At 45.9% G+C, this 17991-nt stretch overlaps 2 protein-coding genes across 7 annotated transcripts in view; one reads left to right on the top strand and one right to left on the bottom strand.

Moving 5' to 3' along the window:
* Nucleotides 1-800, top strand: part of CD99L2 (CD99 molecule like 2) — a 94287-nt gene extending 93487 nt beyond the window's left edge. Inside the window, exon 9 of the mRNA XM_077146851.1 lies at nt 369-800. The gene's annotated coding sequence lies outside the window, so the exon portion shown is untranslated. The remainder of the gene's footprint in view (nt 1-368) is intronic.
* MTMR1 (myotubularin related protein 1) overlaps nt 637-17991 on the bottom strand; it is a 58991-nt gene continuing 41636 nt past the window's right edge. For all 6 annotated transcript variants that reach the window (XM_077146842.1, XM_077146841.1, XM_077146845.1 and 3 more), the window contains 4 exons: nt 15143-15235; nt 9439-9552; nt 6416-6592; nt 637-2057 (listed from right to left, as the gene is read on the bottom strand). In XM_077146842.1, coding sequence (XP_077002957.1) covers nt 1893-2057; nt 6416-6592; nt 9439-9552; nt 15143-15235 — 549 coding nt within the window. In that variant the 3' untranslated portion in view covers nt 637-1892. The remainder of the gene's footprint in view (nt 2058-6415; nt 6593-9438; nt 9553-15142; nt 15236-17991) is intronic.

The raw sequence follows: 17991 nt of genomic DNA, 5'->3' as shown, positions 1-17991 counted from the left end.
GGTGGGGTCGGCCGGGCCAGAGCAGGGCCGAGGCAAGAACCCCAGCCTGGGCCAACTAGCCGGCCGCCCTACCTCTTCGGGAAAGCGGTGGCCCAGGGATGGTCCCCCGCATCCAGGACCCCGTGGCGTGGCCTGGCCAGCTGGAGCAGCGCAAGCCCACGGCGCTGCGCTCTGGAGGGCTGGGAGCAGGTTGACATCAAATGGCATTTTCATGTCAAACCAGGCTTGTAGCAAAATATGCCCGCATCCTCCCCCTTGGCCACCACGCCGTTCTTCCCAGCCCCAGGCAGGGCCTGATACAGGAGGACAGGAGCCTGGGGGCCTTTAGGCCCGCATGAAGTGGGGTGCTTTCACCTCACCCTTTGCAGACCTGAAGAGGCCTCACGTGGACACAGGAAAGGCCCGCATGGTTCCGAGAAGTCTTGCCTTCACCCCCTTGGCCTGCCCAGGGATGCTGTCATCTCCGGCGCCACCTACGGTTACACTGAAGGTTGAGGAAATGACTCAGATTGCGTAAAGGTGCTTCCCATAGATGCACCGTGCCTGGCACACAGGTTATTTTACTAATTTCCCCCACAGGCAAAATCTACCAAAATACCTGAAGAAAAAAAAAAGACAACAGAAAAGACGACGAAGGAGACATACTAACAATTTAATTGTAACTCGAAATACAGTGCATCAGACAAGGCAAACACAATACTGTACCAATTGTTTAAAACCCAAACCATAAAGGCTTTACATTCTAGTATACTTAAATAAAACCGAAAAAAGAACTGCTTAGGTAGCAAAGCTCTGCGTCAAGTTGTTGGAGAAACTCCGCTCTGTTCTAGGGACACACAAAGGACGGAGTCTGTTGTGCTTCTTTGCGTCGTGGGGGGCTGCTGGGGGCTGCACCCCCCTCCCCCGCGTGCACCAGGCCTGGGGCAGTGGCAGGTGGTATTTCTCGGGGAAAATGGGACATGTTCCCATTTTAAAAAGCAGTGAATACAATAATCTGTTTTCTTCATCCATAAATAAGTTTTTCTATATGCTCAGAGCATAAATTAAAAACTAATCTCAGTTAAACTATGACTTAGAAACAAATCACCCAGACGATAAAAAATGAGAATTCTAGATTATCAAATGACCTCTAAGAAGTATTTCTGGTTTCTTACTTGAGGAGAAGCCTAAGAATTAGAAGGTTCCAAGGTGAAACAGCTCCTATTCTCTAAACATTTGAGTGTAAAAAAACTTTTAAGAACATGTCCTCAGAAACCCAGTCAGCACGTGGGCGGGGCAGGGTGATGTGGGCGGGGCGGCCCCGCCCCCGGCACCTCCCTTGGCAGGCGCGGTTGGAGCAGAGCCCGGTCCCACCTGGGCCGCCGGGCAGCGCCTCCTGGGCAGCTGGTCTAAACGTAAAAAAGGACATAGGAAAATAAAGGCATGTTTCTCTTTTTTAAAAATACCTTGTATGTATGCAACAGTCATTAGTACAGGACCCCTTTTGTGAAGAGAAATGTACAAAGGTGGCAATGTTCTGTCTTCCCTCACCAAAGATTTCATTTAAAAACAGTTTCAAGTTGTAGGAAGCGCTGAGCGCAGCTCGCGGCTGGCCAAGGTGGTCGTGGAGAGAGGCCCAGGCCTTGAATGAAGGACTGAACGCAGGGATGCAGCGGCTGGAAGTCTCTGGGCTCCAAGCAGGGCATTGGGCGCCCCCAGCTCCTGCAAAGCTGCCTGGCCGGCAAGAGGGGCCCTGCAGCACCACCCCCACGTGCACAGCCGGGCCCCAGGGCCGGGGCCATCCAGCCGCAGAGGGACCCGGGCCTACTCCTAGGAGAGAGATCACAAGCTACATTGACGACGGCCATCGCCGGACCCCTGCCTTGGCTGGCCGAGGACAGTGGATGTGCCGGTCACACGGAGGTGTGCACGGGGGTGGCCGCATGGGAAGGGGAGGAGCCCCGCTCGGACGAGGAAGAGATGGAGCGCGTGGCCACCTCACGCTGCAGGTCCTCCACCCGTTTCTGCAGCTCCGCCCTCACGGCCAGCAGCTCCTTGAGATTCTGGTGAATCGGCATCTGACGGGGGACAGAGACAGCTGCATTCAGCAGGCCGCCTCCACCCACCTGCTGCTGCCAACACAGCGCCCGCACACCAGGCCACTGCTCATGACCCCAAAGCCCACACTCCGTGTCCTCCAAGGTGTCCTCGGGCGCGGGGTGGTGCCCAGGAGAAGCAGAGGGCAGGGCAAGCCAGGCGAGGACCCAGGTGCCCACAGGAGCACCTTTCGAGGAGTGGCTGCCCCCTCCCCCAATCACCTCTGTAGGTAACTTTGCACTTTTATTAACAGCTCTGCTGATGGGAAGTACTTCTGTTAACTCAGGACTTTGTACAACTTAAAGCTGTGTTTGCTCTGCTTCCTCAGCACAGAAGCTTGCAAAGAGGGCTGGGGGGGGCACTGCCAGCAGAGTTGGGGGCCCTGGTGGTGACAGGCTCCCTACCACACCGCCTTACCCCCATGGCCTTTGCTCTTTCCAGCCTGCCCATGGCTATAGAGAAGTGAGAAGGGTTTCTCAGGGGCCTGTGTGTATAACTATAGCCCTCCCCCCAAGCTGTCCTGGCACCTGCTGGGGGCTGGAGGTGCAGCACCTTGAGGGTGCTCAGCAGGCACAAGGCAGGGCCCAGGGGCCCTGCTCCTCCTGGCTCCCCCCCCGCCATCCATCCTGCACACGCAGCCCAAAAGCCCCTTCTTACACCTTGGCCAGATCAGGGCCCCCCACTTAACCCTCTGTGGCTCCTTCCCACAGCCTACAGGAGTAGACTGTGCACTGAGCACCTGGGGCCCCAGCAGAGACCAGCCCTCCTGGAGGGCTGAGAGACCAACTGAGAGCCAGAGAGGGCAGCAGGCAGGCAGGAGCCAGTTCCAGGAGGTCAAGAACACACTCAGCACTTTGACAGGTGCCAGGAAGAAAGGAGGGGACAGGTACGCTGGGTTTGGTGGCAGTGGCCTCCAAAGGCCAGAGAAACTGCGGCTGCTGATCCCTGTGGCACAAACAGGCTGCTCCAAGGCCAAGCCTTCCTCTCCCAGCTGCAGGCAGCCCTTGTATCTTTGCTTGAATAAATCAAAAGTGAGGCTTGACGACAGGCCCAGGGACACCCCTGCCCCTCTGCCAGCAGCCAGTTAGGCCTCCTCTTCCCAGGAGGAAGGGCCTTTCCTTCCTCCCTGTCCCTGCCCCTTCTGCGTCTCTGACCCTGCCTGCTGCAGTCCCCCAATGGACACGCCCAGCAGCCCTCTCTGTCTCCCTTGCCCCCCGACTCAACAACTCAGCAGCTCCCAGAGGTGTTCAACCCATGTTTGGTGCATGGAGGATAGAGTGCAGCTCACTGGCTTGCTTTCTCAGCTGTCCCTTCTGCAGTTTAAAGCAGTGCACTACAGACACCCTGCTTTACAACCTGCCTGCCCCATGGCTCCAACAGGTGGAGCAGAAGCGGCCCAGCAAAGAGCACAGCAGAGCCTAAGCAGGGCAGCAACAAAACAGCAGTTACTGGGGAGCTGGGGGCACTGACAGCAAACCAGAAGGAAATGCTAAGAGCCCTCCAGGCTGAACATTCCAAAATGAAACTGCTGAGACCAGAAAGGGGAGCTGAAAGCTGGAAAAGCTGCTGCCAATGGGATGGCAGCCACTTTGGCCTGCTGAGGGCTTTTTTGGGCATGCATGCCAATTCAAAACATAGCTCTTCCTCAAACTCAATTCTCATTTTGGAGAGGACTCAATCTGGTAACAAGCAGCTGCTTCTAGGGACCTATCCTTGTGGAGGGCAAAGCCTAAATGGAGAAAGAAATGCAAATCAATTACAAAGTTAGGATTAGCAATATGAAGTGGTATATGTTACTAGAACAGAAAGAAACGCAAAGCCATAGGTTCACCTCAAAGTGATCCCTGATGTAAACTATGGAGTTAACAATGTAATTAAAATGATGGTGATCGTAGTTTGCACATGGAGAGGAGACTAGAGGGAGAGGTGAGGGGAGAGGCCAGAAAGGTTTAGGAGGGGGCTGCCTGAGCTGTTCACAGGCTGAGGGGAAAGGGCTGTAGGAGGCCAAGGGGAGCAATGAAGGCTGGAGGGTCGGGAGCAGCACGGGGTGTGCCTCTTCCTCTTCCCCCCTTTCATTCTTGGACTGCAGTAGTTGGACAGGAAGCAGAGTGTCACTGTCAGACTAGGTGAGCAGGAGGAGGGCACCAGTCAGGAGAGGCTGTAGGGACACAAGGCGCTGGGGGGGTACAAGGTGGAAGGCACCAGTCCTGCTCTCTGAGTCCGGGGACTGGCCGATGAGTGGAGAGGGAGACACAAGGTGGCCAGGGGGCCATTCAGATTTGGGAGTGGGGGTCTAAGGGCTGAGCAGGCTCTCCCAGGAGGGGAAGCAGAGGCAGGCAGAGCTGTGGGGAGGGTCCTGAAGAGGCACCAGGCTGACTTCCCACTGCCCCAGCCGGCTGTCCTCCCACACAGCCAGCGCTGCCCCCAATGCCAAGGAGCTGCTCTCCCACTTCTGGACTGTCCTGCAGAGGGGGTGAGAACTGCCTTTCCCTGACTCCCAGTCACCTCCACCTAGGACAGGTTCTCAAGGCAGGGGTGGCCATTCGGAACTGGTGGGAGCACCTCTGGGCCACATCACTGGGGGATGAGAGCTTCTCAGGACACAGATTTGTGGTGCTTGTGCAAGGGCTTTGTGGAAACCACACCTGACTGCGAACCCTAATTGGTATAAGCAGAAGGATGGAACACTTACAATTACTTAATAGCTTCCTAGCTGCAAATAAAATTGAAAACCTATATTTTAAAGACCAACCAAAGAATCTGACAAAATGCATACTACTTGCTTGTTTTCATGAGGGAGAAAGCTGAAATTATGACACTCCAGCCTCAGGTGCTCTTCAATAAAGAAAATATTTTACAACGTAAAAGCATTTTCACTACTCAAAACACACACTCAAACCAAACTCAGGTAGGTGTTCAGAAGCATGCTCTGGCTATCTTACAGCTGAAGGCCTTTAATAGCAATTTCTTTGTATCACTGAGGAAGTGTTATCCGAAACTTACAATGAAAGCATGAACCAAAATCAGATTTGGCAGAAGAAATCTCAAGAGGCAGCTTCCCCCTAATTTCAACTGGGGGAGGGAGCACGGGAAAAAAGCCGAGCAGTGAAGTGGCACTGGCTCTAGAACAGCCCACACCTGCTTCCACCTCACCCTTGGTGTCCTGCCTTCCGTTCACAGGACCTTAAGGTAGGCAGTGCCACCCTGCTGGCAGCAGGAACACCAACATAAGCAGCAGGGCCCCGGTGGGAGTGGGTGAAGGCCCAGTGGCCTGGCCCCTGCTTTGCACCCTATGGCAGGGAGGGGGGACACCCTAGCACCTTCAGCTCCGCCCCCAAGTCAACCCCTGGGGCTCATGTGCCAGCCAGCCTGACACAGGCCCCAGGTACCCAGGGGACCAGTTGAGGGGCCTGCAGAAGACTCAGAGGGGGACAGAGGGAGGGAACCCAGGCTGCTTGGAATGCACCAGCAAATGCTCCTGCAGTGGGCACCAGGAGCAACCAGCAGCCCTCACACCACGTCAGGAACAGCAGCTGACCAAGGGTAAATGGTGGGGGGGGGTTCAGGTTGGGTACAAGCCATGGAAGGCCTCCTTCAGAAGGATCCCACAGCACACCAGCTATGGGCAGGGAAAGTGCTTCAGGCCAAAGGGTTTAGGGGCCTGGGTGGAAGAGCAGGTAGGAGGCACAGGCATGGGGGGAGTGGTCAGAAGAGGAAATGACCTTTGCAGCTACAGCTTCATGGGACACATTAAATGGACAGGAAGGAGCTTAGGCTATGGAGTCAGAGAGAAAAGGAGTGGGCAATGAAAAGCTGCCGCTCAGGTCAGATGGAGCCTGGAGCTAAGTCTAAAAATGCAGGGCAGGCCAGGTGGACAGCTCGGCCTTTGCCAGGGTGAGTGTGGCTTAGAGAATGAAAGCACCTGGAGAGTGAGGAGGAGGTCAGAGAGGAGGGGTAGATTTGAGGGCTTGCAGAGGCTTTGGGTGTCCCTGGGTTATGGAAGCGGTTGTGCAGGATGAGAGTGCTCCTGGGAACACTAACTGGTGGTTCCTCAAGAGATGAACCCAGACCCAGTGGCCTGGCCCCTGCTTTGCACCCTGTGGAGGGGAGGGGGGACACCCTAGCACCTTCAGCAGCTGCTAAGAGTATTAACTCTAACCCAACAAACAGGATCTGGGGTGGGGGGGAGGCAGGGGGACCTGCCCAAATGCAAGTTGAACCTTAGAAGGTGAGGGAAGGGGTCCTCAGTATTACATGCTAATACCTACCAGGCACATGTTTTTATATCATTTTTACCTGGAAACAAAGACATGCTCTTTTGAAAAGAAAAAAAAGATACCTGAGGTCTCATTCGTGGATTCCATCGTACATAATAGTTTACCCATAGTTCCAAATGACTCAGACTAGCAACAGGATATAACACGTGGTTTTCATAATTCACAAAGAAGGGATTAGAAAATTCATCTAGCTGGCTATTGATATAAGACCATAAAGATAAAGTCTTCGTATATACATCCTGAAAAACAAAAATGGAACATGCTGAGATAAATTCAACTTTCCTTCATATCCTCAAGAATTAGTATTGCATAGTGAAATGACTTCAATAATGAAGTGAATTTAAACACTGGAAAATTCTGGGACATTCACTAAGCACAGCCCATCCCACCATACAGCACGCATGGCCAGATGCTGGGACGACATGAAAACAAATACTGGCTAATGTCCTGGGAAAACTTTTGCTGAGGTCAGGTAATATCTGGCCAATGTCTGTGGAGACACTGAAAAAAAAAGTTTGCTTTTTTCACTCTTAACATTAAAGAATGTGGGTAGGATTTATAGTTACGAGTCTTTTCATTGGAGAATCATGGCCAACTGGGGGAAAACTCTGCCCTAGTAACAAGACTCTTTTTCTTCGGATGCTTTATATAGAGACGTGAACACATTATTAAAGTATCCCCCCCGCAAATTTACAATACACAGTTTTAGAATCATTGTAACTATTTGCATTATTCATCTGAAAGAAAACACCCAAACCCACGAGTCCTGGTGGGGCAAGAAAACGTTAACTGTGATCAGTCACAATGACAATGTCAACAGGAGAAAATGGCGAGGCCAAGAGACAGTTTCTACATTCTGCTCACAAGCCAGCTGACTTCCTCACAAGCTATCTAAATATAGGAACAGTTAATTATGCCCCTTTCATTTTTAATATAATAATTCAAGGGCACTAGAATAGCTAAAACAATCCCTAAAAAGAAGAACAAAGTTAGGGGCCTCACACTTTCAAAACCTATTATAAAGCTACAGTAATGAGGACAGTGTGATCCTAGCATGAGAACAGACAATATAAACCAATGAATAGAACTGAGAAGCCAGAAAGAGACCCACATATCTATGGTCAACTGATTTTCCCCAAGGCTGCCAAATCAATTCAATACAGGAAAGAATAGTCTCTAACGAATGGTACTGGACAACCGGATATCCACAAGGAAAAGAATGAAGTTGGATTCCTTCATTACATCATATAGGAAAATTAAATAAGGGACCACAGATCTAAAAGCTGAAAGTATACAACGCTACAAGAAAAATAGGAGCAAATCTTTGACACGTTGGACTAGGCAATGGATTCTTAGAACACCAAAGGCACAGGCAATAAAAGCAAAGTAGATAAATAGGACTTTATCAAATTTAAAAAACTTCGTGCTTCAAAAGACACCATTAAGAAAGTGAAAAGACAGCCCATGAAATTCAAGAAAGCATTTGTAAATCAAGTATCTGGTAAGGGACTTGAATCTAGAATATATAAAGAACTCTTACAACTCAAGATCAAAAATTCAAACAGCCCACTTAAAAACTGAGCAAAGGATCTGAATAAACAGTTCTCCAAAGAAGATATACGGATGACCAATGAGCACACATAGAGATGCTCAACATCATCATTAGCCATTAGGAAAATGCAAATCACAACCACAACTGAGATACCACTTTACACTTATTGGGATGGCTAAAATAAAAGACTGTAATAAGTTGCTGAGGATGTGGAGAAACTGGAACCCTCATACATTTCTGCTGGGAATGTAAAATGGTGCAGCTGCTTTGGAAAACAGTCTAGCAGTTCCTCAAAAAGTTAAGCATAGAACTACAATATGAGCCAGCCATTTACTCCTAGGTATACAGCCAAGAAAAATGAAAACATAGGTGCATGCAAAAAACTCGTATATAAATGTTCACAGCAGCCTTACTCATAGTAGCCAAAACATAGAAACAACTCTAGTGTCCATTAATGGATGAATGAATAAATAAAAAGTGGTCTATCCATATAATGGAATATTATTATTCAGCCATCAAAAGGAATGAAATACTGATTATGCTCTACAATGTGGATGAACCTTGAAAACATTATGCTAAGTAAAAGAAGCCAATCACAAAGGTCATGTATTGTATGGTTTCATTTATGTGGTATGTACAGGGTGGGTAAATCCATACAGACAGAAAGCAGATCAGTGCTGCCAGGGGCTGGGAGGAGGGGAGAACGGAGAGTGATTGCTAATGGGGATGGGGTTTCTTTTGGAGTTGATGGAAATTTTATGAAATGAGATAGTGGTGACAGTTGCACACTTCTGTGACTAAACTAAGATTACTGAATTTATAATTCAAAAGGCAAATTGGAACCAGGAGAAGGTGGGGGCGTGGTCAGCTGGAGGGGATGCTGCTGAGAGCCAGGCAGGTAGTCGGTAGTTCCCCAAATTCTCTATTTTCAAATATGCTTAGCTCACAGGCTATAATCCTTTTCTACTATCCAGAGGATGCTTTACGCTGCTGTTTTCAGGTACTTTTTCACTTCTTTCCTTTATCCCAAAATGAAAAGAAAAGGTAGAGGAGGGGCAATGTACCTTTAGAAGCTTGGTAGCTGCTTCTTTATGAGCTTGATGGAGAAAAGTTTAGCTTGCTACCTAGAGTGACATTTTTGGCTAATCTACAGGATGCATTCTCCAAATGACCTCTGTCCAACACCACAGAGAATTCAAAGGAGAATCACATCACATCATCAAACACTAAGTGGATTTTGGAGTTGGTGCAGTAGAAAGTACACAAACATGTAGTTAGTCCAGGGTTTAGTATGGGCCCTACCCCTTACAGACAGTGGGCTTGCTGGCTCCCAGTCTCCACCTCTACCTGTTCACCAAGGAAAGGGCTGGTATCAGACAACCTCTGAGATTAGACACGGGGGGTGGAAGAACCCTGAGTGAGCATCTATTCCACTTACACACAAGTCTGCTCAGTCCTCTTTCTATAGCAGTGCTTAATGGGAAAGGCACAAGAGAAATAAGGAAAATAACAGACAAAAATAGAATCACTTACCTCTTTGAATCTCTGCTGTTCACAGTTGCACAAAAAAGTCCCAAACAGACAGCTATAAAGGTGGTCCAAAATTGTAATCAAGAATAGTTCATTGAACTCAAATGCTGAAGGAAACTTAAATAGAAAAAATATATATGGTTTAGTCCTAAGGTCCAATTTTTAAAACAAGGTTATAGAAATTTTTATGAAAGACAGCTAAACTGTAACTTGGGATATAGTCAAAGATTAAAAGGAAGACTGAGCCCATGCAGAACTTCAATATCTACAGTTTCAAGTTTGAGCTTATAGCTCTGTCTGAGAAACAACCAGAAGCAACACAAATTGTTGTACTCTGCAATGCCTAAAAAAGCTCATGTAGCTTCCACTTCTTGCCATTGTGGAATAACTGCCCAGATTCACCTTTCTGCCAAAAACAACTAGAAAGCTGGACACAATAAAGGAAACAATTGTTTCCAGACATCACAGGACGAAGGGAAACAAGTGTGGGGACCCCTTGATTCCTGCAGGCTTTCCTCCTGGAGGCACGTTCTGGGCCACCACGGAGCAGGGAGGGGAGCAGGGAGGCACAGCACAACAGCACAGACCAAAAATGACTCAAGAAGAGAGAGAAATTCTGAATAGTTCTGTGTCTAGTAAAGAAATTGAAGTTAATATAAAAACCTTATCACAAAGACAACTCCATCAACATATTATAAAAATTCTTAACAATATTTTAGCAAACTGAACCTGGCAATATATTAAAAAAAAAAGAAAAGAAAAGACACAATCAAGTGGGGTTTATGTCAGGAATGCAAGGTTGGTTTAACATTTGAAAATCAATGCTACAAAAACAACAACAACAAATCAATTATTGTAATGCACCATATTAACCAAAGAAAGAAAAACTGCAGATTCATCTCAATTGATAGTTTTAGGTAATTCTTAATGGGGTTTTACAGAATTCCAACTAAGACTGTATTACAATCACCAGCAGGTTTTAACCAATATTTGGTATTTAGTAGCTGTGTGAAGACAATCTGGAAATGATGCTACCAGGTGGCCAGGGTTCTGTATTAAAAACAGTGAAGAACTTATCAATCAACTACAAAAATAGATCACTTGGAATGAAGCAAAACCAAATAGAACTACCTAGTATATTCTTAAGTATTTCCTAATCCTAGTGATGGCTGCACACTATCATGACTAGTCCTGTCACCTCTAGAATGACAATCAGGGCAGCTGACAGACAAGTTTATTTTTTAGCTGATAAGTTTATTCATTTACTAGACCCAAGATATGATTTTCAATTAGAAACAACAGCCAATCCAGGACTGTCCGAATTCTACCTAAAAATAGTCATTTTCTTCACCAGTTGTTAAATTAGCTAATTTAAGGAGTTGGGCCCAATTACCTTAAATGAACAGCTGCCTCTCATAGAAATGGACAACTCTGTCCTAAGGAGCCTATTTCTTCAGAAACCTCTGGAAACTAGCCATGGTGGTTGCTCTTACCAACATTCTTGTTCTTAGATGAATTAAAGCAAGATGTTATGACTCCAGCTAAAAATCTAAGGACAGCTAGTGGTTAATCTTCCCCTGTCACCCCGGAGTGGCTGGCAACTGTGAAAGGGCCAAGGAATCTATGACCCCTTAACCAGCATGTATCTAGGCAGCTTACTCATACCACCTTTGTAGGTTATTAGCACAAATTATGAATTTTAAATAAATATATAACAATTAGGTATATTTAAAATTTATCCAATCAAGGATAAGAATGGAAGATTAAGGAATCTGCCCTACATTTCATTTTTAAGTCATGTAAATACATATGCGTATGAACAAGACAGCAAGACTGTCATTGACAGACTGCTTTTTAAGTTCTTTAAGTCTTTGTTCCTAGCCCCAGGCCTGCATTTTGGATCTGGGAGGTTAGTTGGGCATGTTCTGGTGTCACTACCAGCCTATTCCAGCCAACTGGTGTGACAGGTGAGAGGGACTCAGTATGAGCCTATCAGTACGACTCATGAAAACTGGAACACATGAGAGATTAACTCTGTAATTCATAGTTTGTTTTGGTCTCTTGAAAATGATACCATTTTACCTAAAAAAAAAATCTGTAATAATAAAATAATCTATGATAAAATTCAGCAACTCTTAGGGGGCAAAAATATCAATGACTATTATACTTATCCAAAATGGTAAAGATTCTATTAAACTATGATATTGCAGACTATTCTCTGAAAAGCCCCTCAATTACTTTTTCCTTTAATTCTACTTTATGTAATTCATGCACATACAGACTAGTTCATTTTATTCTGAAATTTCTGATAACTTTACACTGATTTAGTTTACTTGATTTAACAGTAGGCAATTTAAAAATAAATCAAACTTGTTAAATTAATGCATCTTTTCTGAACAAACTACATATCTCGTTCACTTGTGACTTCCTGATGTTTCTGCTTCTAATGCATTAACAATGCTATTTTAAAGAACAATTAAATATACATTTCATGGATAGACTTTTAGGGCTGTGACTGATATCTGAAATTTTCTAATCCAAACTCCTTTCTTCTTTCTTAAAAGCCAATAAACAATTCAAAAATGATGTAGTTTAAGGGGCCTAGACTGCAAGCTCTTATAGCAGTCACATTTAGTCCAGAGTGGTAATTGTTATTTCTGGGGATTTTGAGAGGCTGTTTTATATATGTATAACCTGGTATTTAGAGATAAGAATGAAGCCGATCAGGTCAGGATTAAAGTACTTTAGAACACAGGGGTAAGGAAGACATTGTCTATATTTCAGAACCTCATCTACTCTTTGACACCAAAGGAAGAAAGTTTTATTATGTCCAGAACCTAAATTTTCTGTAGCACATAATCTAACTCAACCTATTTGGATATAACATTTAAATAATCTACAGAGATCCCAGAATAAAAATGAGGGCCTTTAATCCTGTTTAGCTTAATGTAATGCCTGGATACATCCCAGAGTATATTAAGCAGATAATTAAAAAGTATTGGCGAAGTCCCTTGAGAGATGGGAGAAACAATGTGAAGCTTATGTAGGTAGCAGAGAAGCTTAGCCTGACTATAGGTATGCCTAAGAGTTACTTCCGGAGGACCTCTTTTGTGGCTCAGATATGGGCTTAGTCTGTCTAAGCCCAACTCTGCAAGTGAAATCATTGCCCTCCCCTGTACATGGGACATGACATCCAGGAATGAAAAGTCTCCCTGGTGATGTAGGAGTTGACTCCCAGGGATAAATCCAACCCTGGCACCATGGGATCAACAATTTCATCCTGACAAAAGGGGAAAAAGAGAGTTCAAACAGAGTCAAAAAGCTACTCTGGAGGTCACTCTAATGCAAGTTTGAGTTAGGCACTGCTACCTACCATAACTTGCCAAACCCCAACCAAAACCACCTAGGCTGTTTTATAAGATTCTACAAAGGTTTCATGTACTAGGGTAACTTTCCAGAAACCTACTACCTCCAGATGGGTCTCTAGACCAGATGAGTCCCAAAATGCAGAAGGGCCAGCCTCTCCAGAACACCAACTAGTTTCATCCCCCTATCCTATATTATAGACAGCCCCTTCCAACATGAAAAAGTTAGAATGGCCATAACCAAAATATCCCTAAAAAGTGGGAGAAAGATCAAAGGTGAGTGTGGAGTTATACAGAGAAGGTAGGGTTTAACAAATGAGTATGATTGCTGAATCATTATACTGATATTTGTTTTAGTCTCCAGTATCTTAGAGCAGCTAGAAGTAAAAACCTAAAATGGTGGAATTGTAACCCACACCAAACGCTGAAATCTGTTCTACAACTAATTGTCACCATGTGCTTTGAAATTTACTGGTTTTGTATACATGTTATTTTTCACACAAAATAAGAAAAAACTATTTCTTCTAGCCTGCAGCATTTGGAGCAGCTAAAAGGGAAAATCTGAAATAGTGAAATGGTAACCCATAACAAACTCTGAAATCTGTTCTGTAACTACTTGTTGAAGTATACTTTGAAAACATTTGCTTTTTCTTTGTATATATATTTAACAATAAAAAACATTTTTTTAAAAAAATAAAAATAAACGATGTAGTTTAGAAATGAAAACAGGCACTAAGCATTATGGAGAATGGAAGTCAGTTTGAAGACATTTAAACCACTATCCCCCCCACACGCATTCATCTAGGCTTTTTGGAGGAAGAAGCTACTTCATGTCCATAAGTTTTCTGTATACTTGGTGCTTATCCCTGTAGGACCATCAGAATTTTTTTTGTGTGTTTAATTTTTTCTAAAAAAATTCTAAAAATCTCTAAAACTACCTTCTTGTCTTAACCTGAATATAAAGAGCATTTAATGTTGCTTCATCATTACGAGCAGCAGGGACTGCACCCAATACAGTTAGCAGTCAGCTTCCTGGCCAGTCTGCTGCCTCTATGTTTGCTGCTACCTGAGACCACCCCTCCCCACCATTCCTCCTGCTCCAGGTCAGCTTGCTGATGGAGGGCCCACGAGGAGGGGGCTGAGGACCCGCCCAGCTGCGCAGTCCTCCTGGGGTGGCGGCCAGAACTGCAGCCTCGCAGGCCCACTCCAGCTGCCCTGAGTTCTGACTCGCATTTTAACAAGTGTGACTAGTGCTGATCGGAGCCGCATCAGAATCCCCACCCTGGGGTTCTGAGTCAGGAGTTCTGGGAGGGGGCCTGGAAATTTACATGCCTAAATTCCCAGGGGGTGCTGAGGCTGCTGGTCAGAAAAACCACATTCTCGATGACTGGTCCCAAACTTGCATCCGAACCACCTGGAGAGCACCTGTGGCCTGCCCAGCTCGGAGGAGGCTGTGGGGTGGGCCCAGTGCACATCCTTAAGAGTTCCCGGGTGCCAACACCTGTGCTCAGTGCCATGGGAAGTGCGGCTGGGGAGGAGGCCCGGCCGGGTGGACAGAGACAGCCCCGGCAAGCGGTGCTTTCCAACCTTTGTTCTGCCCCCAGCACAGGCTCCCAGGGTCTACTGGGGAAATACTGGTGCTGGGCAGCAGCTCCCTGGAGGATTGGTCCCCTGTTGAACATCACAGCTATTGGGTGAGGCCCCACATGGCCGTTCCCTGAGGCTGAAGCAGAAAGGCCAGAGCTGCTGGTGATCAGAAAGGGCCCAGACACTGGTTCCCTCTCCTTAGCTCCCTCTTCCCCACAGCCCTGCCTCAGCCAGCCTGGCCTCAGGCACGTGGGAAGACTACTCTCTGGCCACTTCTCTCTCTAGTTCCAGGTCCCTTAGTTCCCCTGATACTATCCACTATTGTGAGGGTAAGACCACTAACTCAGGAGATCAAGGGATAAAACAGCACAGGCCAAGCCCTTTGTGCCAGGCCAGCTCAGGGGGGTGGGACCCTGAAGGGCCCCCTGCTTACCAGGGCTCTTAGCCTGGTAAAAGGAAGTCCGGAGCAGAGCCAATCGAGCAGCAGGGAGCTCGGTTTGCACAGCTGGTGGACAAGATGACTGACAAAACAAATTTCCACAAGAAACCTAATTTTGGTGTGAATTGGTTGTTTCTAATTTTCTTGCTGATGTTTCTAAATGAATTTGAATCAAACTGAGTTAAGTAACAGAGGAGGTCGCATTTGACATGATTTTGAATGAAACTGCACTGAAAGTTTATCTAATCTTCAATCTTAGAGAGACTTGTGTTTGAGTCAGAATGTATAGGTCAGAAATATACTTGACATCTCTCACCTGTCTTGTCATTTGCCAAACACAATCAATAAACTGGAGAAATATGGGGGATCTGTCGGCATCAGCGTGGTTGTCGTCACCATGGCCCACTCGCTAGAGAAAGAGAAGGTTGTGCACATCAGAGTATGCTCCAGGAGCCCCTGGCTATTGCCTGCTGGCAGGAATCATGTCTCATTTGCATGCCCCAAGGCCTAACATAATTCCTGGCACATAAAAGGCACTCAAAATGCTTACTGAATTGAAGTGCCTTCCATTACTTTTAGGAAACAAAATTTCAGACTACTCTATTTTTACATATTGTTTTATAATTTCTCATTAATATAGTTGAAATCAAGAAGTTATAAGCAACTGGCCAGTACACTTTGCAGTTTGAATGATGGGCGTCAATGCCAGACACCATACCATGGCATAAAGTACAGTTTGAATACCAGTTTCTCTCAAAGTATGAAAACATTTGTTTCCATTTTGCAGAAATGTCAGGAAGTTTGGGGTTAAATAATAACTAATAATCTACAAGTTTGAACTGATTCTACTTGAGTCAGTGACCCCAAAAGCTCGTTCTTGAAGTGGTAATGGGGTGGAGGCCCATAATAAAAGATAAAAGAGATAAGTAGGATCAACAAAAACACTGAAAATGTCACAAGTGAAAAACTACAAAACAGCTAACAAGTGAGCATTCTAAGAGGAGACTTTAAATAATATAACTAAACAAAAATGATCAGAAACAAAAAAACATGAAAATACAACACAATCACCACATAGAAAGAATGGGAAATACTGGATTTATGAACTTGCCATCTAGAAAGATATAAAAAAGGAAATAACTAAGTCAACCCCTCAGAATAATATTTCCATACTTGACCTCCATCAAATCATTTGTAGACCATACTCAGAAGTATTTAAGAGGCCTAGAGAGCAGTTTCACTGACAGTCTACAGTTTAGGATGCATTCATTCTTTCATCAGACCTTTACTGAGCTCCTCTGGGGTTTGCAAGACACCATGCTTGGCTCTGGGAATTTCAACTCTTTTCTTGGCATCTACTAGAATGCAGGCCTTGATGCACCAAGACAAATGAGATACAGTATCCTTGCCTGATAGATTCATTTGTGGCCTAGTAAAGAAAGAGGCAAGCAAGTGTTCCGAGGGTTTTAAGTCTGTGATGGGCCATCCTAGGACAGGTGGGCAAGGAAATGAGTATGAGAGTCCAAAACCATAGACGGGAAGGCAGTCTCATTTGAGATAAACCAGGAGGGGCAGGCAGGTGCCTGCTTCCCTGGCGACCAGGGAGGTGGCAGCACTCTAAGTAGCAGGGATGGCATGTAAGCAGGTGGTTTGGCCTGACTGAGGCATATGAGGCTAGGGCAGGGGCAGGGAGGGTGAGTGAGGAGGCAGGAGAAGTGGCCAAGAGCCAGATCACCTAGGGCCTTGCAGGCCACACTGAGAAGGGGCCCATAACTCCACAGGCCACTGAAAGGCACTGAGGGGCTTAGCTGGGGAAGACGGCAGCAGATTTGCTTTCCGCCCAGCTAGGGTGTGGAAGACAGACTGGAAGGGGACAGGCAGCAAAGAGGTTACTTAGGAGACTGCCACAACATTCCAGAGGGAGATGAGGATGAGTCCTGGATTAAGGGCATATCAATGAGGATGGAGGGAGGTGAGGAGGCAACAGATTTGAAAGCTTTCCTGGAAGCAAAACTTGGCAGGACTTGGCCACGGCCTATTTGCTTGATGTGAGGGTTTGGGCTTGGGCAGCTGGGAGTTAAGTCTAAAAATGCAGAATTGGAGTAAGCAGAAAATAGCTACCATTTATCAGGTGCCTACTATGTGACAGAAGCTGTGCTTCTAAGAAGGTAATAATGGCTACACCTGAAGGTACATTTCCCATGGTCCAAGCAGAATACCACACGTCACTCAAATGGCATCGTCACAACATCCATGAGGTATGTCATTTTATTACCCCAGTTTTATAGATGAGGAGATGGGCTCAGAGAGGTTACATAGAGGAGCCTGCAGAGGTGGCCTCTCTCTCTAAACCCACCTGGCAGGTGAACTCACTGTCCTCCCCCTATGTGGGACATGACACCCAGGGGTGTAAATCTCCTGGCAGCATGGGACAAGACTCCCGGATGAACTGGGACCCAGCATCATGGGATTGAGAAATTCTTCTTGACCAAAAGGGGAAAAAGAGAAATGAAACAAAGTTTCACAGGCTGAGAGATTTTTAAAGAGAGCCAAGGGATTATCCTGGAGGTTATTCTTATGCATTTTATAGATATCCCCTTTTTAGTTTACGGTAAACTGGAGTGGCTGGAGGAAAGTACCTGAGACTGCTGAGCTGTGTTCCAGCAGCCTTGATTCTTGAAGGCAATTGTATAACTATATAGCTTTTACAATGTGACTGTGTGATTGTGAAAACCTTGTGTGTCTGATGCTCCTTTTGTCCAGAGTATGGACAGAGGAGTAAAAAAATATGGATAAAAGATAAATAAATAATAGGAGGGACAAAGAGTAAAATAAATTGGGTAGGTGGAAATACTAGTGGTCGATGAGAGGAGGGGTAAGGGGTATGGTATGTATGAATTTTTTCTTTTTTTAATTTCTTTTTCTGGAGGGATGCAAATGTTCTAAAAAATGATCATGATGATGAATACACAACCGTGTGATGATATTGTGAGCCACTGATTGTATACCATGTATGGAAAGTATGTGTGTGAAGATTTTTCACTACAAATCTTAAGGAAAAAATAGTAGAGGAGCCTGAAAAGCCATCAGCAGAGACGCAGGTGGTAGCCTGGATGCAAGAGATGTCACCTGTGCCTCAATGTTATTTCATTGAATTTATACAAA

This window comes from Tamandua tetradactyla, chromosome X, assembly GCF_023851605.1.
Source record: "Tamandua tetradactyla isolate mTamTet1 chromosome X, mTamTet1.pri, whole genome shotgun sequence".
In the NCBI taxonomy this organism is placed as follows: Eukaryota; Metazoa; Chordata; class Mammalia; order Pilosa; family Myrmecophagidae; genus Tamandua; species Tamandua tetradactyla.
The sequence above is the reverse complement of the archived record's forward strand: the minus strand, read 5'-3'. Positions and strand labels throughout refer to the sequence as shown.